At 37.0% G+C, this 25,376-nt stretch overlaps 1 protein-coding gene across 1 annotated transcript in view; it reads right to left on the bottom strand.

The window, feature by feature from the left end:
* Window positions 1–309: 309 nt before the first annotated feature.
* The window catches only part of ppm1h (protein phosphatase, Mg2+/Mn2+ dependent, 1H), a 59,500-nt gene continuing 34,433 nt past the window's right edge, over window positions 310–25,376 (bottom strand). The window contains exons 5-9 of the mRNA XM_043709973.1: window positions 19,708–19,826; window positions 16,824–16,887; window positions 12,857–12,964; window positions 8,731–8,882; window positions 310–1,743 (exon numbers count right to left, since the gene is read on the bottom strand). Coding sequence (XP_043565908.1) covers window positions 1,596–1,743; window positions 8,731–8,882; window positions 12,857–12,964; window positions 16,824–16,887; window positions 19,708–19,826 — 591 coding nt within the window. The 3' untranslated portion in view covers window positions 310–1,595. The remainder of the gene's footprint in view (window positions 1,744–8,730; window positions 8,883–12,856; window positions 12,965–16,823; window positions 16,888–19,707; window positions 19,827–25,376) is intronic.

Genomic DNA, 25,376 nt, shown 5'->3' with positions numbered 1-25,376 from the left:
TTTGGGGTGATGAGCCACATTGATCTACATGTTGGGGAAAGTGCATTACCTTGTGTATTTACTATTGCCATGCGAAATTTAAAAAATACCTGTACTAAAGAAATGTTTGCCTAATGCATATGTTAACCTGTTTATTACCAATCATTTCAAAACCGTTTCTGTCATGTTCCTCGTCATCAAATTTGGCATATGAAATGCAGTATGGAAATAAAAGAGGCAACTTACAAAGTAGAAACATTCAGAAAGATTTACAATAAAAATGTCTGTTGCAAGTACAATTTGTGATTAGAGAGATAACGGAATAAAGTCTTTAAACATTAAGCAAATTTAATTACTGTACAGTGCAATATTACTGTCCTCTTACAAATCACCTTCATGAACAGTCAAATACAACATCACACTAGTTATTTGCATCTTCATTCCAGCCTTCTTACATACTACTTTTAAGACTCCAAACACAAAGAAAATTTCAAACCTGCCTGAATGTAACATTGCTTTTCAATAAAAATATGTTCCACAGTTCAGTCTTTCAGAAATGAATGAAACATTTAAAAAATCTTTTAATAGTTTTTTCCTTGGCATCTACAAAATATTTCAGTGAAGCTCATCTCAAACCTTAAATACTCCAATGAGATGAATAGCACTGATGTAGAATAAATACTTTTGCCTGTTACTGCTGCTTCTGAGAGAGATTGGCCTGGGGATGGTGTGGTGATTTTGGCAGCATTTTGACACTTGCCAAGCATATACTATCAGTGGTAAAACCAAAAAACAGATAGGTGCAACAAATCTATTCATGTTGAATGCAGTATATGACAAACATGACAAAGAGAAAGACTAACAAAAGCCTGTAGATAATCTTAGGCAATGTCTACTCAATAGCCAAAGAAAATCACTTTACAAAAATAATCAGCAGATTCACATATCTTGCCCTGCAGTTGCCAGTATGTATAACAGTTGGAGGCTTGTATCATTTTTTAAACAAACTGTGGTAACCAGTTTTAATCTTCAAACAGTGCCATAAAAAAACCAAAACAATACTCACTACATTATGACAGCATAATTCTGTTAGACGATTGCCATATTGATTATATGAAGAACTCTAAAACACAGCATGAAGAATTTCTCTCTCCTTCACTAGCATTACAGCACTTGCAAAATATACATCAAAATTCCAAAATTTATAAGTTATAACACATTTTTAATATTTAAAGACTTTACAATTTTTGATAAATATCCTTCCTTTTTGATTTATACAGGATATATTTATTTGATTGCAGGAAAAACAATTACATCAACTATAACAATGAAAGTAGAAGATAAAGTTTGTGAATTTTGAACTGAAAGCAAAATCTGCCAATATACGATTTTATTAAACCCCCTTCTTTTCATAAGAATATTTGAATCAGTTCTGGGACTTCTGCTTCTTATTGTCTGGTCACCACTGGGATAGGATTTCCTCGTGTTTTTTATTTGTAGTGAAACTGATGATTTTTGCTACAAGTAAAAAAACAAAGGAAATCGTCCTCCCTTCAGTATCATTACAGGGCCAGCAACAAATAACCAGTAAGTCACTTGGCATGATGCAGTCATTATCATGTCAACTTGTTTCCATGCAGGAGAGGAATGATGTACATGGAGATGTCATCACCTGAACCAAGTCTATCATTTGATATCCTCCATCCTCGGTCCTTCAAGACACCTCTAGCTCTCATCACCAGGTCCTGGGCTGCCAGTGTGTATCTGTGAAGAAATAATATAATCATGAAGCATATAACTATACAAACAACTAATATTTACTTAAGCACTACATTATTTACCCAGTAAATTTAACCAAAAGTTGTTGCATATGTGCAGTGACCATTATACAGGCCGATCTAATTTTCTACAACTTCATTCATCCTTTGGAGTAGACTTTAACTCATAATATAAAATGGATAGTCGTGGTAACCTACCCTATCTGTCCTGTTGACTTAAGTGGAAATAAAAACTGGAGATATATTAAACAGGCTGATTTGCTGTCATATGTTTTATATTATCACAGAAAATCATACTTACTCTCACTATCTTTAATTGATAGTTCCAATTTTTCGATATTCTCTTGAACACAATGATTCTCAATTTGTGTTCTGTTCAATATCTAAGTGTACAATAGTATAATTCAGGGATATAACAATAGTTTGTTAGTAGTTGCAATTGAATCAAAATATTGCATTGTTTGCATGTGTCCTTCTGTGTTTCTTCAATCTTTCCAAAGGCCAACTGAAACAAGTCCATAACAACTTGGAGCAGGGATAGGCAATATGGTGCTGCGAGTTTCTGTTATTCTATAAGATCATTGTGGGTTTGATCTTGACTGCACAACTCTACATTCCAATTTGTTCCTCAAAATCCTCAACTCCCCATTTGTTTAAAAATCAGTCAATCTCAGTTTAGAACATATGAAATGACTCAGTCTCCACAGCTTTCTTGGGAAGAAGAGGGTCATGAATTGAAGATTCAATACCTTCAGATAAATGCTTCCTTATCTGCATCTGATACATGCAATTGTCACAATACTGGTTCTTTTTACAAGGTTACTACGCCCTTGAGTTTTTTTCAGAGAGGGGTTAAGTGGCCAAGCTCCAACTAGGCTGGGTTTGAAAGTTTTATTGGGGCCCTATGTTTATCTCTAATAAATAATATGCTTCAGGCCAAAAGATTTCACGTCTTTAAAAATACCAAAATAATCAAATGGCAGTAGCCAGCTAACTGTGGAGCTAGCCTTAGTTTGGATTAGTTTTTTTTTAATTCAGTTCAGAAGTTGAGTCTGTTTAGTTGCAGCAGAGGATGTATGAAACAGGCTGCTGATCTCTCTCTAACTTTAAGCCTGCAAGCTCTAGTTTGTTTCATTTTTACTGTTTGTGCTAAGGGATTTGTTATTGGAGGCAAGTATTTTTGGAACAGCATCATTAAGTCAGGTTTGGATAGGATAAGTTATCCAGTATTCAGTTTTCTATTCTTTGTGTTTCATTCCGCCATTTTGTAAGCAAATTTTGTTTGTTTAAAACTTGGAAGCCGAACTAGCTGATTTACCCCAGGAATATCCACTACCTACTTAACTAAAACAAAAAGCAAAGTTACGGTCTGGGCTACCAGCTTAAAAATGTTTTGAGGGGTCTGGCCTAGTGCACAATACAATCCATTATTCTGAAAGGATGACCCCTTGATCTACATTCCCCTAAGAGGTATACATCCTTTCATCAACTAACCTATCAAGCCTCCTCAGAGGCTTATACATTTCAATAAAGTCACCTCTCTTTCTTCTAAACTTGAAACAACAGGAATTATTCCTGTTGTCTTGGTGAAATTTTATTCTTCAAACCAACATCAAACAAACGGACTGTATGGTCATTATTCCATTGCTATTGTGAGATCTTGCTACGCAAGATCTGTCATGTTTCCTACATTACTTCAAAAATACTTCATTGGCCCTAAAACAAATCCCAATCGTCCTACAATTAACCTTGTGAACCTTCTCTGAACCATATCCAATGAATTCCTAAGACTATGCAAGGATAAAATATAATTTGATTGAGTTTTTTGAACAATTTTGAAAGTACATAGAAACATGCTTAAAATCAGGACTAGAACATAGCACTCAGGGGAACAAAGAAATCACCACAGAAGATGCTAAAAGCTCTCTCCCACAAAAATCAATAGATGTTATTTCAATCTTAAATCTGAGATCAATACATTTTCCCTGACAGGCATACTGTCATTTTATAGTTTAGGCGTAAACTGTAGCTTTAGTGCGAAGATGGCACTGACCATTGCAATATGGGAGTCCAACCAAAAAATGGGACAAGAAACAAGGATTGCCATGTTAATTTGCAGAACAACTTAATGTACAGTGCATAATTCTAATATTAAATTTTAAAAATTCAACTGATCTGGCATCAGTGGAAAGACAGACAGAATTAAGGATTGCAATCCAATTTGACTTCTTCTTCTGTGTTCTGAGGAAGAGTATGTAGTTTTACATTCTGCTCATAATGATTTCTAGTGTTGTAATAGCAGGATTTTTTAAAAAAAGTTATGGCTTCTTTTATGAAGAACTTTTCCATACGCCTCATTATTATTATAGGGTCTGTTGATTCTGTTCAAAGTTTATACTGAGTGAATGAGCATGGAAAAGTGCTATGAGTTGACATGCAGGATACAAGGGGACATAAGCGGTGAGTTGAGGGGCATAGGGAGCAGTGGCAATACCGTTTGAAGGAATCCAGACACAACTTGCAACAACCCTCAGGAGTCTTGATAAGTACTTGAATGCATGAAAATTGCAGGATTCTAGGAAGTATCCATCTCCACACTGAGCTGGCCAGATTGTGAGTACAGAGTATTACAGGCTCACGATCCCTACTACCTTCTGCACTGGAGAAAATTGACAGTAGGGACAGAACCAGGTCTCATCCACTATTTTAACAAGTCCAAAGAGTCTTCCTGACTCCATAAGATTCAATCCTTCTATACGTAAAAGCTTTCAAAGATGCCTATTATAAAATGTTTACATATCTATTGCCTAAAAAAAATTAAGAGCTTCCTTGGAGGCCCGCAAATGAGTACAATTAGCAGAAATATGTCATTCAGATTAAATTGATTTAGGGCTGTGGTATGTTCCAAAGTCAGGGCCTGCTTCTCTCAAGATGCTTTATAACCAGTGCAAACTCAATTTGTACTGGAGATGATTTGAGTTTAAAATTCCTTTACCTTTTGCACTTTTTTGCCCAATTTTAGACAAACTAGCTAAAATATCTGAACGACCTTAATGTAAACTCAAGCACTTTATTTTAAGTTGTGACATCAAGGCACCTCTTAACATCTCATGGATGAAGTTATATTCTCACCTGTTCACCATTAAGGTTCAGGGTAAGGGAAGCAGACATTTTTTGTTTAATTCTCTGTTCAATTTATTTAAGTTGTTTCACATGGAGATATTTTTCCTCCCCCAGTCAAATTATTGCTGCATTCTTCAATGAGCAAATCTGCTCAGGACTAATTGCACAGATATAAAAATTAGTACATGTTTAAAAACAATATTTGGCACAAAGAATGGTTGACACTTTAAGCCACTCTCGAATGTGCACTTCAATAGTTGATCACTAACCATCTGCTACTTTATTATATATATTTATATAGATCAAAATTAAGTTTGTTAAGATTAATTTTATTCACAGGCAAACAGATTGTGATCATAAATGTCATTAAAAACTACAGGTGAATGGTGATCATGGGATGAAATTAAAAATGATGAGACATTCTCATGTGAATAGGAAAAATAGATCATATATTTCCTTCAAAACATAATATTATCCTGGACATGGATCTGCTTTCATGTATAATAGAGTTGACAAACTTGCATCCTTTTGAAAGTACAAAGTCTTTGGGACTTGAAAGAAAAGAAGTCTACCCAGTGTCGTCATCATCTTAAATCTGTGCCCTATCACATTGTTATTCTTTAAAACTCTGTGCTCTTCACTTTTAATGGAAAGGAAGATATTGGTACAACTCTAATAATTTGTTACAGCACCATGAAACCATAAAAGCGTTCATGAATTGAAAAGAACGGTGAACAAAAGGCAGAAAGCCTTCAAAAAGTAAGTGCCAGTACATTGGGCCCATTTATATTTTAATTTAATTATTATTGTATTTTGTGCATTTTTTTAAAAAATGGAAGATTTGCTAGTCACAAATCATAAGGTCTTATAGCACACGATCCATTGTGAAGCTTATTCAGAGAACACCAGTGCAGAAAAAACGAAGTGCTGGATAAATTTACCAGACATATCTGAACTTCAAGGGTTAAAAAACAAATGGGGATTGCATAATTAAAATATTTCCTGGAATTTAGAAGCTGCAGTATTGATTTAATCAAATGTTTCAAAATATTGAGAGAATAGATAGGATAGAAAGGGGCAAATATTTCTGATGGTTGTGAAGCCTAGGACTGGAGAGTTCATTCAAAACAATTAGAGCCAGACAGTTAGGAGAGAAATTAGAAAACACTTCTGGTTAGTATACACTCAATATGTCTTTGGCAAAGACAATCCAAAACATAGGCCTGAACCCTTAAGTCAGAGGTTCCTCCACATGGCTTATTATCTCTCATTCCCAGAAAAGAATGCGTTATGAAGTGCCAAAAGGCATGTCATTACCATCCCCACATTTATTTTCAAATGTTTACAGCTTGAGGCTTTTGTAGGCATTGATATGCTGCCCACTCTCAAAGAATTGATGTGAATTCCCATAACAACGTATGTAGGATAGAGACCTAGCAACATTGGTCTCTACGTGTTTTCCTTACTGAATTACACAAGCTCGAAGTTGACAAGTGTGTAGGGGCTGTTGCTTTGAATACTTTATAAAATATTAATCTATTTTATAAAAATGATAGAAAATGGATGTAGATGGTCTTAAGAAAATATAAAGATGATAACAGAACTTGGTGGGCGGGGGGGGGGGGGGGGGGGGGGGGGTGTTATAACAACTAAAAAATATTGAACGAGCTTTTTGTTTAAATTTAGAAAAGCTAAGGCTGTAGAGTCCTAAACGAGGGCTTCAAGGTTATAAGTGGGTTTATAAACAAGAGTATGATGTTTCCACTTGTGGGGATATCAGAATTAGATGCCGTAAATACAAGATAGTCACTAACTAAATCAATTAGGAATTGAAGAGAAACATTTCTACAGAGAATGTGGCTATAATGTGGAACTTGTTGAAGTGAGCGCATAGATGCATTGATGGGGAAGTTGGATAAATATGAAGAAAAAAGGCAAAAGTTTAGATCAGCAATATGGAGCAGAAACACTGGCATGGGATGGTTGGACTGAATGGCATGTTTCTGTGCTGTTTGATCTCTGTCTTTCTATGTAAGTGTATTGCTAGGGTGTGAAAGGTAACAAGATAGACTACAGGTTGTTCTGCTATAACATAAGTTTCGTCAATGCGAATTCACTGTAACACTATTGATGAATAGAGGATGTTATTTTTAAAGCACAAACTTTTAAAACGTGTGTTGGCTATAGCGCGATTGAATCGCCAGCACTTTAAAGTGTTATTTGTATTGCATGATTCTTATATAACATGGGGTTGCACAGGAATGCAATTATCGCACTACAAAAGAAATGTCTGTATCTGTGTCCAAGCTGTGGAATTTGATATTCTTACTGTGTCTTTCCTTTGCACCTGGGTACAACATAAAGTTCTCTCAACTCAATATCAAATCAGTGATGTCTGCCCCAACCAAGCTCCCAGATCCCCCCACGACCAAGTAGTACTCCTCGAGGATACAGTCAGATTTCACTATTTCTGTCAGAATTCTGACCATAATGTAACACATAGACTGTCTGACTGTCATAAATAAAACATTTTTTGTTATGTTTCAGATTTAGAAAGATGAAAACACAAAGGTTGGATTGTGATTATTTTACTACTCATATTCAATCTTTATCTCAGGAAACAATGTTGGATGGTGTCCAGGTACCGGTTTGTCTTGATACCAGATTAAGAAATGTTGAACAATGTCCAATGTGTCCAGCATCATTTGGATTGAAACTAAAGTCATCAGAAATTGTCATTCTGCAGCTCACTAACTTGATGCAAATGAGGATGGGATTCTCTTCCAATAAACAACAGCTATTATTTACACAGGACCTTTGATGTTCCAAAACATCCTAAGATTCTTCACTTTATTGTTATTGAACAAAACCCAACATTAATCCACATAAAGAAATCATATAACTGATAATCAAAAGCTTGGTCAAAGAGCCAAGCTTTAAGGAGCATATTAAAAAAGGAAAGTGAGGTAAAGAGTTAGAGAGATTTAGTGTATTCCAGACTTTTGATCTAGGTAGCTGAAGGCACGGCTGTTGATGGTGCAACAATTAAAATCAGAAATGCAGAGGAGGGCAAAATTGGAGGAGTACTGTTTTCCAGGGCTGGAGGATTTCACAAGAAAAAGGAATGGTTTGAAAACAAGGATGAGTGTGTTAAAATTAAGGTGCTGTCAAGTCAGAAACTAATGGAACTCGGCAAGCACAGAGGTGATGGACATGAGACTCAATAAGTTTAGGGTGCTACTAGTTGAGTTCTAGATAAATTCAACTTTGTGCAAGATAGAAGAATCGAGGCCAGCATGCACATATTTTAATAGTTAAGTCCAGAAATAACAAATGCATCAAGTAGATTTCACCAAAGTGTAATTCAGGCTACAATCAGATCAGCCATGATCATGACAAATCGTGAGGTAGATCAAAGGAGCTAAGTGGCCTGAGTATGCTCCTAACATGCATACAGATGTTCCTCGATTATCCGAAGGACACAGGCGGGGAATATTTTGTTAGGTTAATCGAATACTGGATAATCAATGGCAGATAACATAGTTAGCCATGCATCAGGACCTTGCGATCTTGTTCAGATAATCCAAAAATCAGTTAATTGAATGCCAGATAATTGAGGTTCCTTTGTATATCTCATACGAGAGCAAGTCGTGGAATTTAATTTGGATTGAGCTAGTACATTGCCAGCACTGGGTCAAATAGTCTCCCTTTCTGTGCTGTTCAAATGTTATCATGTTGAGTGACAGTAGAATTCTCCATTAAAATTCAATACTTCAGTCTGTGTCCACGTCATGGATTATTAACAAGTAGAATTCATGGCATTAGAAATTAAGTAAAACTCCTGACTTACCTGCGTGGGTCATCGGGATCACAGTTGGACAGAAAGCTTGTTATGGCCTCAGCCACTTCTTTATTTGATAGGACATCCCATAGTCCATCAGTAGCTAGAACCAGTACATCATTTACGTCATGATCATGCTCTGAGATATCATAAACTCGCACCTATACATAGATCAATCAAATTAACTTTTCAAGTGAACAAAAAATATTTTAAAAAGCAACTGAATTTTTTTTACAATTGTGAAGTACACAAAGTTTTCCTTTACAACCCAATAAATTATTCACAAGTCATTTTAGATTTCCATGAACATAAAATGAAAATGACAAAACAAAAACAAGTTAATCAACAAAAACATTGCAAGTACACTTTCAGTGGTAGTATACGGACACTTTATCTTTCCTTTGAAATTGCAAATATAAATGCTTTTTTTGGGGAAACACATTCCTCTCATTTCTGTCTCGCAAAAAATGTTGTCAAGTAACCCTGACCAGGGGTTAGGCAATAGACTTGAGGCAGTAAAATTGAAGTGCTTTGATTTAGGTTCCCTCGAATTGACAGAAACCACTAACATTCTTTGAGGTCAACAGCATTTTGCTATATTCAGTATGGAAATCAGGCAGTTAACATTCCCATGGCAACAACAGGACATTCTATTTGCCTCATCTGCACAGGTCATAAACCATACAGTGCATGTCCATCTCTTTGCAGATTTACACTCTTGATTTGAATTAGTCTGAGCAGACAAGATAGGAAATTCTATAAAATGGAGCCCACAGTTGACCCAGCTACTGTAAAAATCCTTGTGCATTAATGTGCTATATAAGTCAGAGTAGCTGTAAAAGTTGCACTGTGACACACTGGCGGTTTTTTTAAAAACAGTTCTTAAATGCTTATTGCTGAAGCTCAGATCCTACCACTTTTGTGCAGTAGAATGGCAAATTTGTAGCCAAATTTAACAGTGTTTGTAATCAAGCAGCACAGTAGGTATATTTATTGATTAGACAAAATCATTTATGATAAAATCTTTGTTAACTGTATAAGATTCTTTCAACACTCCCAGTCCATTTATCTCCCTCAATTAATAGATGACATTGGCCAAGGAGTATGGGTTGTGCAGGAAATTATGTGCATTTTAAAAGATTACTAAGAGGACTGTAAGGCATGAAAATTTGTTTAAAAACTGAGAAGCTTGAAACATTATTGCTTCAAAAGACTCTTTTAAAAAAATATGAAATGCCTTATTTTGCACTGTTGTTTTAGTGAAATTTAGGTTTCAACACCACAAACAACTGTTTTTTGTGGATTTTAGTAAGTGCATTGTGCAGACAGAAATAAAACAGTGCAATGTTCCATCTCAAGAAGGTAAGCTTCTAGTCCATTGTACTTTCAATGCAGATACTAATTTCAAGACGGTTATTCCAAGCCAGAAAGGGAAAACTAAATGATATATTATTAAATAGTGGGGCCATTTACATCAATCATTCAATAATTTTAGATTTTCAGTCATCGTGACTTTACAACTCTGGGTGTTGTAGGTGAGACTAGCCAGAACTGAATTATAACATTCATTACCATGAACATAAATTCATTGAATATTTGCTGCTCATTTACATAGCTATGTATAGGTTTGCAAAGTATACAATATTTTCTGCTTATTTACATATATGTGTACAGTATAAGTTTGCATGCTATGCAGTAAATCAAATTTTCAATTCAAAACAGTTTTGGTGAGAATGTATTTTCTTTTTATTCATTCATGGGATTTGGGCATTACTGTCTAGACCAGCGTTTATTGTCTATCCCTAAATGCCCAGAGTGCAGTTAAAAGTCAACCACATTGCTGTGGTGTGGAGTTACATGTAGGCCAGACAAGAAAAGGATGGCAGTGCTTTCTTTCCCTAAAGGACATCAGTGAACTAGATGGGTTTTTACAACAATTGACAATAGTTATATAAGTCAGCTTTCTATTCCATACATTTACTGAATTAAAATTTCACCATCTGCTATGGTGGGATTCACGTCCGTGTCCCCAGAACATTAGGCTGGGATTCTGGATTGCTAATTCAGTGACTATGCTACTGCCTCCCCTATTAACCAACTGAAGGACTGGATTGTAAACTATTAAGTTGCTAGGTAAACGCATAACCACATCGATAAACTGCCATATATTGTTAATAGATACACATCACCAGTGAAATATATTTTAAACTGCCACAGTTGTTAAATGAATTTTTTTTTTAAATTGCACTGCCAACTGGTATCTGGTGAGATAGTGAAGCAAAAAAGAAATGCCTGTATTTGAATTGCTAAATTCATCTTATTGATTTATGTTGTACTGATTCCAGGAAATTTTACATTGATAATAAACTTGATCTGAGAGACACCAAGGAATAAGACAATTACAATGAACCAGATAGGGAATATTTCACCCAGAGAATAGCTAGACTGTGGAACCTGCTACTGCATGAGATGGTTGAGGCAAACAGCATAGATTTATTTAAAGAGGAGCTTGCTAAACTCATGAGAGAGAGAAATAGAAGGATATAAAAGATGGATTGGATGAGATGAAGGATGGTGGGAGGAGGTTATATGATGCATAAGTACTGTCATGGATCAGTTGGACCAGTTGGCCTGTATGGCTCTAAAGCTGAGAAACACTCTACAATTATTTGCTTTGAAATTCTTTTCACAGAATCAGTAATAACTAGTTTCAAATTAGGACTTTTTTTGAAATGTCATTTTCAGAAAACAAAAATTTATTGAGCTGAATGACTGTTCTGAATAAAATCAGCCATCTCAGACAGAAAAAAATCAGAATTTAGGGTCAAAATTCAGAACAATAGTTGGTTAAATATTGTATACAGCTTCATTCAAAATAAACACATGAAAAAATTCACAGACTGCAAAGGAAGACAGGGGGAAATTGAGGGGAGAAAATGGAGAGTGGGGAATGGGGGTGGCTAAAGAAGGGAGTCTGAATCTTAGATGTCCATGGGGCATCTAATGCAGTTTCATGGACCTGAATATTAGAACTGCATGTTTGTCTGTTTTGGGTGACAGATATTTTATGCACATTTGTATCTTGTGTATGATTCTAGTTTCGATTGTGAAAGGCCAATGATTTGCTTTATTATTGTCATGTGTAACTAGGTACAGTGAAATGTTTTGTTTTGTGTGTAGCACAGGCAGTTCATACCATACAAAGGTCATAGGATGATAGAACAGAGTGAGGAAGACAGGTTACGGCTACAAAGAAGGTTCACAAAAAGATCAACATTAGACTTGAAATTTGAGAGGTCAGTTCAGAAGTCTAATAACAGTAAGAAAGAAGCTGTTCTTCAACCTATTGGTACATGTGTTTAAGCTTTTATATCTTCTGCTTGATGGAAGAGTTTGGAAGAGATTATAACTGGAGTGGAAGACATCTTTTTGATGATATTGGTTACCTTTCTGAGGCAAATGGGATTGGCATGGATTGTTCATGCTCAAATGTATGCCAGACAGTTAGTGACCCTCAAGGAGGCTAGTCACTGTCGGTAAGTCCACAAAAAAGGCCCTAACTACTTTCCATTTATTTGAATAGGGACATTCAGAACACATGCGCACCACCTGTTTCAAAAGAAATACTGCACCCCACTGTCAGTCCATGAATTCCTCTCTTCATTTCCTCCCAGCCTTTTCAGCACTTTCCCCATCACCCCAGACCTGGGCATGTCTAGTTGGCTAGGGCAGGATAGAAATTGTTCAGATTGCCAGCTGTTCCTTAGTAAGTTTTGGTAAAGCTCAGATTGCACAAATTATTAATCGTGAGACTCATTCATTATGTCAACTTCACATCAAACTTGTGTATGATTGAGTGGAATGGTGGAAGAGGGATTTGCCAATGTGTTTCAAATCATCTTCATTTTTAAAGAGATCATTCTATCTTGTTTTATTGTGACAAAGAGGTTGGTTTTTTTTTGTGGCAACATTGAATGGCAGGAAAACTGAGCTCATCCAGGACTTCTGTCAGTAGATAGTTATATGAATGACAACAGCCTTATAGTTAACAGTAGTTACCAAGGATTGATTAGAACAAAAAGCCAGATGGGAACTACATACACAAGCTTTCGTCAGCTAAAAATTGATACTTTACCTCAGGAGTGCATGACAGAAAGGGCTTTATATGGATATTAGAATCGTGAACCTTCAGATCATGATCTCCAAGTCCTCGGGTGACACCTATGGTCGCCATCACACGTGCCTATTAAACAAATTACATCTTGTACTTCAGTGCATACATCATCCACATTAACAAAGAATGACACTGCTTCTTTTTCAACAAAGACTAAAAAATATTCGTAGTATTGATATATTAATATACTAGTATCATATTTAACACATTACACTCCTGTAAAAGTGAAAGAGATGTCACTGATAGACCAGGAGTACAGAATTTGGAGCTTAGGTTTTCAAATGGTGAACGTTGCACCTCATGTCAAAATTTACTCAAATTCTATTCATTTATTGCACAAGTATAAAGGAGAGAGATGGGGAAGATAGAGTGATTGAGGAAATCCAAATTCATCAGGCACATGGAGAACCACTACACATAATCTGGAGTTAGAAATATGATACAGTTTTCTCATTGTCACTGGGTCAAAACCCTGAAATTTTCTACCTGACAACATGATGTTACTTTCACCACATCTATTGCAAGTGGTTCAAGAAACACGTAATTAACACTTCCCAAAGTAATTCAAGCAATGAATGCTGTTCTTGCTAGCAATGTCTACACCCCATGAATGACCTTTTTAAAAATGTTGAGTTCAATCCAAGCCATTCTTCAAGGCCTCCTGCTCGACAACATCATAGGAACTAATAAGAGCTTGACAAGAAATCGCTTCCTTAATCAACATCCTTCAGAAAGGCAAGGAATGCTGAGGAAATGCATCGTAATGAGTCTCCTTTAAAAAATTAACTTTACAAACTTACTTCATGAGTAACAAGAAATTGGCAATTTCTCAGAGAGAATTTTGAACTATAACATCTGTACAATATATAGTTGCACTGTTAAGGATGGAAAACTCTCGACTCTTCACTCAACAGGAACATGGATTGGAGGTTCAGGCATTTCTACATCAATTGAAAATTTTCATAACTGACTTTTCTTATTCTCAGATCTACAAATCCCGTACAATAATACTCAACATTGGGATGCTCACTTTGTAGAAATATCCTTCTGAGAATGCTTGTACATACACAGTGTCTACATACTCATAATTATCAGTGCAGTATATGCATTTCCAAAGCATATTGTTCTCACCTTCAAGTTTATTATATGATACAATAGCTTGTTATGTACATAGAACAAGTCAGTTGGGAATTACAATATAAAATGTAGGCAAGTCCTTTGAAAGCCAAGAAATAACTTATTCTGAAAAAAACTAGATTAATGGCAAATGCATTCAATGCTGGTTAAAGCATTGATTTTCAGAAGTGAAGTTAAATAGCTGGTCTCAACTTACTAATCACTGGCAGCATTTATTCCAGTTGTTTTGAATGCGCTTTTTGATACACCACAAGGAGGATAATAAAAAGAAACTGATCTGGACAGGAAAAGCAGTCCTGGTATGGTTCCTTCCCAATATTGGATTAAATCAAAAAGTGGGAAAGATTAGCAAAGGGAACCTAGTGTCTGTTTGGATGCAAAAACGCATTGGATCTTCAGGTATTTGGAGACAAAAATCTTACAGATGCTGAAATCCACAGTAGACAATCAGGAAGCTGGAAGAACAGCCTCCTGCTTATCTTCAGGTAATTAGGCACTTAATTAGTCACTGGTCTGTTTTCTACTGGTATTTGGACCCTAATTGAGGAAGTCTCTTCCCATCAAGAGCGGCTGGCCAGTAAGAAGGTGCAGCTCTCTAGTGCTTGCTAGTATTATTGAGTAGATTGTCAGTGGGGATGGTGACATGTGGAGAAGGGTCCACACCTACAAACAGTTCCTTGGGTCATGTGCAAAACAGTACAGATCAAAATGAGCCACCCCCTTCTCAAATTGACATATTGCCCACACTGGTTTACCAGTTTGGTGGACCAATAACTCTCTGTCTAGACCGGAACCAGGCAGGAATTGGCTCACATATTATCCTTAATTGATTTCATATGGGCTTCAATTGACAGCAGGGTAGGAAGCTTGAATTTGGGCCTTCCCACCCAAAGCTCTTCTATACTGAAGGCAGGAAGCTTGCATGGTTCAGATGACCCCTTTCCCACCTAAGTAAGCTTCCTTTCTTACAAAAGTTAATTTGATATGATGTGGGTGTTACTGGCTAGATTTCCATTTAATGCTCTTTTGAAGCCTCCCAGATTTTAAGAGTCATCCACATTGCTTTGGCTCTGCAGTCGCATGTAGGTCAAGCAAGGTAAGGATAGCAGCTTTCCTACCCTAAAGGGCATTAGTGAACCATATGAGTTTTTATGGCAATCAACAGTGGTCAATATTGTGTGAATTTATTGACTTTAAATTTCACCATCTGCTATGATCAAATCCATGTCCCAGAACTAGATTATTAGTCCAGTGACATTACCACTACACCACCAACTCCCACTGCTTCCAGACCTGCCACTTCTAGGACTAGCAGATAACCCCTCTTGTGTCACCACCAAGAAAATCAAAAAAATTCAGAAGGTGCAACTGAGTCAGAGCACTGTTAATAATTAGAAGAAATGAACCCTTGGACTAGTTTTTGATAATGTTGGTGGGTGGGAGAATCACAGCATTTTCCCCAGTTCAGCTCATTATGCCTGTGTTGCTTCTTTGATCAAATTAGTCATTAGTCTCACTCCCCAATTGTTTTTCTTTTTTAAATGGGCATGTACTTTCTTTTCCCCTTTGGTTATTAATCCATTCCTCTTTTGAAAGTAACTATTAAATAAATGTGTTGATACTGCCTTTTCAGATGGTGCATTTTATGTCACAACAACTTACTGCACAAAACATTCCCTTGTGTTGCCTCAGGGTTTCTTTGTCAATCATCTTAAATCTGCCCTTTTTCACAGGATGTGGGCATATTTGGTTGCCAGCATTTATTGCCCATCCCTAATTGCCCAGAGTACAGTTAAGAGTCAACCATTTTCGTGGGTCTGGAGTCACATGTGCATCAGACCAGATAATGACCGATTTCCTTCCCTGAAGGAAGTTACTGAACGAGATAGGTTTTTCCCAACAATCAGCAATGGTTCCGTGGCCATCGTTAGACCCTTAATTCTCGATCCTCTGCTGAATTCAAATTTCATCATCTGCTTTGGAGGGATTTGAATCCAGGTCCCCTGCGTTGTTCTTCAGAACATTAGTTGAGTTTCTGGCTTAATTATCAAGTGACAATACCACTAGGCCATTGCCTCAGTCATCTGGCTAGTGGTCCTTCTGCTCCAGTAAACAGCTTTCCCTACTTACTTACTTCTCCAAAAAAAAAGAGGGAAAGAAGGACAAAAATAGGAGTTAATAAAATTACCTGGAGCAGAAAAGGAGGAAGTAAAATTAACAAAAGTGGGAAATTATAAAAACACAGGAGAAAAATGGAAATCAGCCAATCAGACATGAATGTTCTTGTTTGCTCAATGTTAAACAATATATTGATTTGAAAAATGGGGCAGGATTAATCACATAATGTAATTAATGATGTTCTCTTGAATTCTGAAGAAGGGTCACTGGATCCAAAACATGAACTCTGCTTTCTCTCCACATATGCTGCCAGACCTCCTGAGATTTTTCCACCAACTTCTGATTTTGTTTTTGATTTCCAGTATCTGCAGTTCTTTATTTTTTTTTGTTTTGGCAGAATTAATTCATTGAATACATCCTTTAATTGAAAGCAAGTTCTAGTTTGTGACAATGCTTGTGTACATCACTGATGTTCAACTTTTGTAAATAATTGCCTTCCATAGGTTGGCATGTAATTTTATGAGAAAGGAGTAGTGTGTTTTCAGGATGGTTGAAGTGGAGGGGATGAGGATGCATATATTTTACTGTTAAAAGTGCAAGAAACAATTTGAATGAGCACCCTTTTGGTCAAAGGAAACACAAACACTTAATTTTCTGCAACATCATAACCTACCTTCTTTCCTTCCCCATATACCAAGGGAAATTTTAGGTCATCTTCTTCTATAACTTTGTATGCCCTGCAATCAAGAGAAGAGTTCCCATTAGCATAGTAAATTGATTGGCCACCGCCACAATCCCCACCCCCACAACAATCTTTTCACATCAGCATAAGATGACAGGGCCTGATTTATAGCCATGTCATCACCCCTGGGTGTATTAGGTGGGGTGGGGGTGGTTCTGTGCAAGGTTCAGTATGAGTCAACCTAATTTTGTCATGAGTCCTGTCTTAATTGTATGAGAGACAGAGCAATTATTTCTTCAAGTGAAAGCGGGAAACTGCAGGTTAGGTTTTTGTTTGTGATTTAAGGGCATGGAGTGAGATAGTAAACTTAAAGTAAGGCTCTTCTTTCAGTGCCCACAAAGGCCTGGGAACACCTGTCACAAATGATAAGAACACACTCTGATAAAGACTTTCTGTTCCCCCTACCAAAAGAAAATTAGATCTCATTGGTAACAGGCTACAAAGCAATCAGTTGGAGTGTCCATAAAGAGATCTGTTTTGTTTTGCTGCTGCAGAACCGGAATAAAAATTTAGTTCAATGCAAGAGTAAAAGAAGATTAGGGAATGTTTTATTATTGGAATGATCACTCTTTATTCCCCCCAACTCACTCCCTACACACTCACACAACAGTCACTTCAGCAGCAGCCCAGTCATTTATCACTGTCAGACATGCTACACAGCTTGGGTCAGATCCCCTGCTGTTCCTCACAGTCGGTACAATACATCGAGACACTCAGCATTTGCATTCAGCAGAGTATAATCTATCATTACTGCTAACGATCCACGTTCAGCTCCAGCTTTAGTAATCATTTGCTACCTCTTCCAACATGTAAAGACTCTTGTTACATGCGTTGAACTTTCATTTGTACACCTCACATGTGCCTCATAATTTTTCACAGTTCCACAAGCAAATAGAAAGGCTTTTTTTAAAGAGTCTCTACATAAAAGTGGCTTCGTACACATTGAGCAGTACTGATCACAGATGTGAAAGCTCTTTGTGTGATATGCTGCAATAATACAAACCATGTGCAGCAGTCCTTTTGATATTTGGAGTATGAGATAATTATACCTCTTCCTGCATTGTAATGCAACACCTGTAATCATATCCACTGATGTAGCTCACTCTCAATAAAATTAAAATTATATGTTCTGGTATTAGGTGTCATAGATAGATAATCATAGAGACGTACAGCACGGAAACAGACCCTTTGGTCCAACTCGTCCATGCCGACCAATGTCAGGATGTGGAAAGTGAGAGGAAATAAGCTGGTATATGCAAAGTGCTAAACTATAGTGGAAGTATGGACTTTTCTGCTTACTGGATGATCTGAACTGTGCACAGTTTTCTTGCCAAGATGTGGCTCCATATAAACCAACTGCCCTCCAATATCTTATGCCAATCTTCCTCACAGAGTCCAGTTAACAACTGTTGACAGGCTGCTTGAAGCTGTGCCCATCACAGTTGAAAGGAACCTACACACTAACTCATGTCCCCATCTGGCATATACCATTCCAGCAACATCACTGAACAGCAGTCAACTCTTTACTTAGCTGAAGGACACTAGCGTGAATAGTAGTACTCTGACTCTGTTAGCTAACTTGGATTGATCAATATCAAAATTTTTATGGTCTGCACATCTTTGTGGCATAAAACAACACATTTGCGCATCAAATTAACAAAGAAAATTTGTACCTTCTTGTTTGAATTGCGGCACAACTTGTGGAAAATAATTTTCGAACTGAGAATGATGTCAAATTGCATGATTAGGGATTTTGCGGTATAACACATGAATTGGTTCAAAAACACCCATAATATGGTGCAATTTGCTTAGAAGTGGGAAGAAAATTAAATCCATTAGAAAGTCAGAATGTAACAATCTGATTCACAATTCAGGTTATATTTCCCAGTGAAGTCCCATTTATTGTAACTCCTCCTCTCGGTAGATGTATTCATGGGTGTAATAGGCTGAGTGGGATTCACAGAATAAGTATAAGTGAGTGGACATTTTAAATGGAAAGATAGATTTAAATCTGCTGGCAGTGTAGATGGTTGTACACGGGTCACATCATAATTTGCATTAAAACACCTCATCAATGTGGACAGCTCTTGTAGCTCTTTACGTAAAGAGAGTCTGATAGTATTCTTAAAGGATAAATAGAATCATGGCTAAGGAAAGGAATAAGGATATTTAATCATTGGGTGCAAGGAATGGCTATCACTGTCTCATAACATTTACAGCAGAAAAGGGGGAAGGAGTAATTTTACAAATTTGTGTTGCTAGTACAAAGCATTATCTCCTGAGAGCACATATATCAAGAATTCAAGTACAGTACATGCTTCCCACAATTGTGTTCCCTTTGAAATGAATAGACTGCAAATTGTAGAAGGTAGATATTGAATACTACAGTATATACATATTTAAATTATAAAAAGCTCTATGACAGCTCCACTGGAAGATAAATATTTATCCTGTGGTGTTGCTCACAGTGGAGGTGGGCAGGGTGGGGGGTGTCAGATGGTAAGGCCAGAGGGTAACTATATAAAACAACCATATATGAACTCTGGATACTTTGGCTGTTCTGTTCAATGGCTTCCTCTCACTTGATGTTTTACTATAATGTGAATTCTTAGTTTGATTTATGCATTATAACTGCTCTCATACATAAACTGATTTGCTGTCTGCTATGTTTCTGACCTAGAGACATTTATGAAAAAAAATCCTACATTTGAATGCTTTTGAATTATATTAAATACATAACAATTATATAATCAAAGATTCAAGATAGCAAGGCTTCACAAAAGGCATTCAAATCTCTTTATGGTCAAATTCTTACCAGCCAGTCATGTTAAAATCGCGAAAGAGCATTTTCTTCCCAAGTTCTTTGCGTTGTACTCTTCTGGAAAATTCTAAGTGAGTGAATTCATTTCCTAACAAATGTGGCTGCAAACAGGCCTGTGGGAAAAACCATAAGTAACATGGGAGAGGAAACATGCATTTACATTGTAATTTTCACCACTAGGCTGTGCCTACTCTGATCTTGAAATATTTGCAGCTCCTATGGTTCAGGGCAAAAAGCTCCAGCATGTCACAAGTCAAGGATAAAGTGGGTCATTATAACCAAATTTGCTAGGCAGAAAGCCCAGGAGCAAGAGGAGTACTGGTTATACAGGCTTCCCAATAATCCTTTCTGTTGCAAAACGGTGACAGGATCAGATGAGTTGTCTTGGATTTATGAAAGAGAAATCATGCTTGATAAATCTAATGAAGTTTTTCAAGGATCTAACTGGTAGAATTGATAAGGGGGAGCCAGTGGATGTAGATTACTTGGACTTTCAGAAGGCTTTCGATAAGGTTCCATGTAAGAGATTAGCTTGTAAAATTAAATGGGATTTGGGGCAGTGTTTTGACATGAATAGAGAACTGGTTGGCAGAAAGGAAACAAATAATAGGAATAAATGGGTCATTTTCCGAGTGGCAGCCAGTGACTATTGCAGAGACCAATGCTTAGACCTCAGCTATTTACTATGTATATTCAGGATTTAGATGAATGAAATAAATGTAATATCTCCTAGTTTGCAGATGACACAAAACTGGATGGTAGGGTGAGTTGTGAAGAGGAAACAGAGATTCTTCATTGCAATTTGGACAAATTGAGTAGGTGGACAAATGCATGACTCAGAAGTGTAATGTGGATAAATGTGAAGTTGTCCACTTTGGTTCCAAAAAAAGGCAGGTTAATATCTGAATGGAAATAGTTGGGAAAAATGAGGTACAATGAGACCTGGCTGTCCTTGTATACGTTGCTGAAAGTAAGCATGTAGCCACAGCAGATGGTGAAGAAGGCAAACAGATTGTTGGCCTTCATAGTGAGAAGGAGCAGGGGTATCTTGCTGCATTTGTACAGGATCTTGCTGCAACTGTACCTGGGATATTAGGGAGTGAGTGCAACAAAGGTTTACCAGACTGATTCCTGGGTTGGCAGACTGATATGTGAAGACAGACTTGATTGGTTCAGACTATATTCACTGGAGTTTATAAGGGAGTGTCCTCATAGAAACCTTTAAAATTCTAACAGGATCAGACTGCATGAACTCAGGAATGATGTTCCTGATGACCATGGAGTCCAGAACCAGGTGTCTCAGTCCAAGGTTATCGGGTAGGAATGAGCTGAGATGGAATTTCTTTACCCAGAGGATAGTGAGCCTATGGTTGAGGCCAAAACATTGAATGTTTTCATGAAGGACATGGTTCTTAGGGCTGAAGAAATCATAGGGGAGGCAATATCACCAGACTATTAATCCAAAGACCCAGGTAATGCTCTGGGGATCTGGATTCAAATCCCACCACAGCAGAGGATACAATTTGAATTTAATTTTAAAAATTTAGTATTAAGAGTCTAATGATGATCATGAATCCATTGTTGATTGTCGGAAAAACCCATCTGGTTCACTAATATCTTTTAGGGAAGGATACTGCCAACCTTACCTGTTCCATGTGACTTCAGATCTACAACATTGTGGTTGACTCTTAATTGCCCTATGGGCAGTTGGGGGTGGGCAATAACTGTTGTACTCAACTGGAGAATGAATTTAAAAGAGGGATTTTGGGAGAAAGTAGGAAAAAGGTATGGTGTTGAATGATCAGCCATGATCATATTGAATGGTGTAGTAGGCCCAAAAGGCTGAATGGCCTACCCCTGCTCCTATTTTCTATGTTTTGACTTGAATAGTGCGCAAAATCAGAAAGGTTGACACCCAATCCTGCCAATTTACCAATAGGAAATTTGGTTGAAACTAAAAGCATTTAAGAATGGGATGACTCCCATTGAGCATATATATTCCATTGCATAGCAAATACACACAGTACAGATTAAATAGTCATTTGATTAATGCTACAGAATGTGGTCAAAATCTGCATGTGTCTAATCACTGTTTTACCCAGCCTGAAGAACATACAGTTAGTCACAAAATGAAAGAAAATTAAATATTAAAATTAGCACATACACAGGAGATGGATATTCACTCAGCCAATAACTCTCAAAAAAACCTATCAAGATAGGTGTGCACACTTACCACCTTTCTCCAAGAGATGAGTTAAGGGGTTTAATAAACTGTTTCAAATGTTATTGTTCATCCTGATTCACTATACATGCACATGTAAAAGAATAGTGTGAATAATAATCAAAAATCAATTTCAATCTCAAAAAGGCATTTTGCTAATAAATCAGGACAACCGTGCCTTATAAAATGCACAGAGCTTCTGAATTTACCCTAAATATTTTGATATATCAAGGGTTTTCTCAACAAAATTATATGTATAGACTTTAACTGTATTCCTCTTTATTATTCAAGTCCTAAAAATCTAACCCATCCAAAATATATTATGATATTTAACAGTGAGTTAGGGTCATGACATGCAATATAATCGGTACTAGGTGGTGTCCAGAAGTCAATAACTTAATCTAAAGGTTAATCCAAAGATGACACAATAGCATAAAAGTCAAGAAGTTATAAAATGTCATCTCAACGCCAATCTAATTACTCTAATATTACGAATAACAATTTAAACTTTTCCAGCTTCTTTAAATGATTGATTCTTGAATTACAGAGGCAGGCATCAAAATAGCAATTATTGTCCGCATTGAATTGCTTGAAGGTCCTGATTTGATTTCTCCCCGAATTACAGTCTTCATGGTGATGATGCTTCCAAACTGACGTTACATAGGTAATTCCAGAATACGGGGCCGCTAACATCAAAGTAACAATAACATATATTGTACCTTAGATGATTCATGGATTCCAGAATTAAAAGTGGAGACTATAGCTCTTCATTTTCTGGTCAGTCTCTGCTTCTGGAATGGGTCAGAGGATTGGTAGACAGGGATGGTAATGACAGAATTGATAGATATGGCTTTCTGAATATGACTCATGCTGTTGCATAGCGAGCTTGAAGCAGTTCTCCCAACAATAACACCTGATGCTAGTGAGTATCTACTGAGCTTCAGTTGTTGAGGTCTTTATCTAACACATTACCTCAGTCTTTGTCTAGATCCAATTACTATTCATTTTTTTAAAAAAAAACTTTGTTGCAATTATTTTCTAATAGTGGCACTATCGAACTGCGTATCATTTGGCATTAGCCCATATATTATAGATTTATCCATTCAGTTTAACAATTTGCCATGGTGGCCCCCTTTTGAAGAACAAGGAGGATTATGACATCAATAACAATTTGCATTTGTATAATTCCTTCACCATAATAAAACATCTTACAACTTCATGAAATAAAACTTAATACCTGGCTCGCAAAAGGAGGCATTAGAACAATTTGCCAAAGACGTGGTGAAACCAAAATGAGCTTTCAGGATACCTTAAAGTGAGGAAGAAGTGATAAGAGAAGTGGAGAGGTTTAGGGAAGAAATACCCAAAGTTCGGGCCTTAGCAGCTGAAAGCAAGGCCATTGATAGAAGAGTGAAGAAAATCAGAAATGTAACAGAGATATCATAAAGTTGTATTGTTCGACAGAATTAAAAGTGGGGACATGTGAGCCCATGAAAGGGTTTGTAAACAAGTATGAGATTGTTAAAATTGCCTAGTTGCTATATTAAAACTATAATTACCACACTACGGTAGCCTACATAAAATACATAAAAATCAAAGCATTGCAAAAACGTTTCTCATCTGACAGTGAAGGAGGAAATCCAACATTGAATTGAGATTCTGTCAGACAGCTATTTTCTGTCATTTTGAGCAGTTAGAACAATCAGTTTAGTGAAAGTGCTGCCACCTAGCTTTAGCCTTTCCTTCATTAAAATTAGAACAAATTAGTTAAAAATATCAATGAGGATGAAATTGTGCATTGCAATAATATTGCATGGGCCTGCTAGCTTGCTCACATGACATTTCTTTCTCTGACTGTCAAAATTGTTAAGTGAATGGATTGTCATTTTGGCTAAATTAAGAGCAAAATGAACTCAAAATGTATTCTTCATCCTGACATAGAAGAATAAATACAGCTCTTATGAACAGCGGCTGAGTAAATTGACCCTCATTGGGGAATTTGGAAGAATGACAGGCAACCTTATTGAAACATAGAAGATTCTTAGGGAATTTGACAGTGTAGATGCAGAAACGTCATTTTCGCTTGTGGGAGAGTCTCGGATTAAAGGGCATAATCTCAGAATAAGGGGTCACCCGTTTAAGACACAGATGAGGAGGGAATTTGTCTCTCAGAGAATTGTGAATCTGTGGAATTCTTTATCATAGAGGCTGGGTCATTACATATGTTCAAGGCGGTGATAAACAGGTTTTTAATCCGTAAGGAAATAAAGGGTTATGGGGAAAACACAAGAAAGTGGAGTTGTGGGTTATTTGATTAGCCATGGTGTCATTGAACCCAGCAAATTGGATGGGCTGAATGGCCTATTTCTACTCTTCCATCTTATGGTCACTTGTATCCTTCCAAATGTGGAGTTGTGCTTGAATGAAGCACAAACATCGTTCGAGTGTCAAGAGGTATACCTTCATCATTGACTTTGTGTTTAGGTTATTGCTGTGAATGTTGAGTTGGCTGTATAATGCAATTTTATCTGATCACAACTTTGTTATTTTATGGCATCATTATATTCAAACTTGGAGCATTCAATTGGACAATGTTCAACTAAACCTTATCTAGTCAATGTGAAAGCAAATGAAGTCACTAACTGGAATGCATTTGTGTTCAGCAGTTTGTAATATTTATTTCAACATTCTGCTATTATCTTCATTCCCACTTATGTTTATCGCCACATGATTCCTTCAGGTAAGACCGTGATCTCCTCCTCTTCAATAAATGATGTTCTCCAATCAGAAAATGGATGTCCTTACTATGGCACAAAGTTTCATCTCAAACTAGCCTGAGGCACAAATACAACATAGAACGTTACAGCGCAATACAGGTCCTTTGGCCCTCAATATTGCGCCAAACTGTGAAATTAATCTGACTTACACCATTCCATTATTATCCATATGTATGTCCAATGCCCATTTATTAATGTTTTCGAGTCTACCACTCTTGTAGGCAGGCTGTTCCATGCCCCTACTACTCTCTGAGTAAAGAAACTACTCCGATGTCTGCCCTAAATCTATCACCCCTCAATTTAAAGCTATGTTCCCTCATGTTAGCCTTCACCATCCAAGGAAAAAGGCTCTCAGTCCATCCTATCTAATCCTCTGATTATTTTATACATCTCAATTAAGTCACCTCTCAACCTTCTTCTCTACAACAAAAACAGCCTCAGTTCCCTGAGCCTTTCCTCATAAGCTTAAAAATGTGTTGCTGGAAAAGCGCAGCAGGTCAGGCAGCATCAAAGGAACAGGAGAATCGACGTTTCGGAAATAAGCCCTTCTTCAGGAATGAGGATGGTGTGCCAAGCAGGCTAAGATAAAAGGTAGGGAGGAGGGACTTGGGGGAGGGCCACTGGGAATACGATAGGTGGAAGGAGGTTAAGGGGAGGGTGATAGG

The sequence above is a fragment of the Chiloscyllium plagiosum genome, chromosome 19 (genome assembly GCF_004010195.1).
Source record: "Chiloscyllium plagiosum isolate BGI_BamShark_2017 chromosome 19, ASM401019v2, whole genome shotgun sequence".
Classification (NCBI taxonomy): Eukaryota; Metazoa; Chordata; class Chondrichthyes; order Orectolobiformes; family Hemiscylliidae; genus Chiloscyllium; species Chiloscyllium plagiosum.
This window is presented reverse-complemented; position numbering and strand designations above follow the sequence as displayed.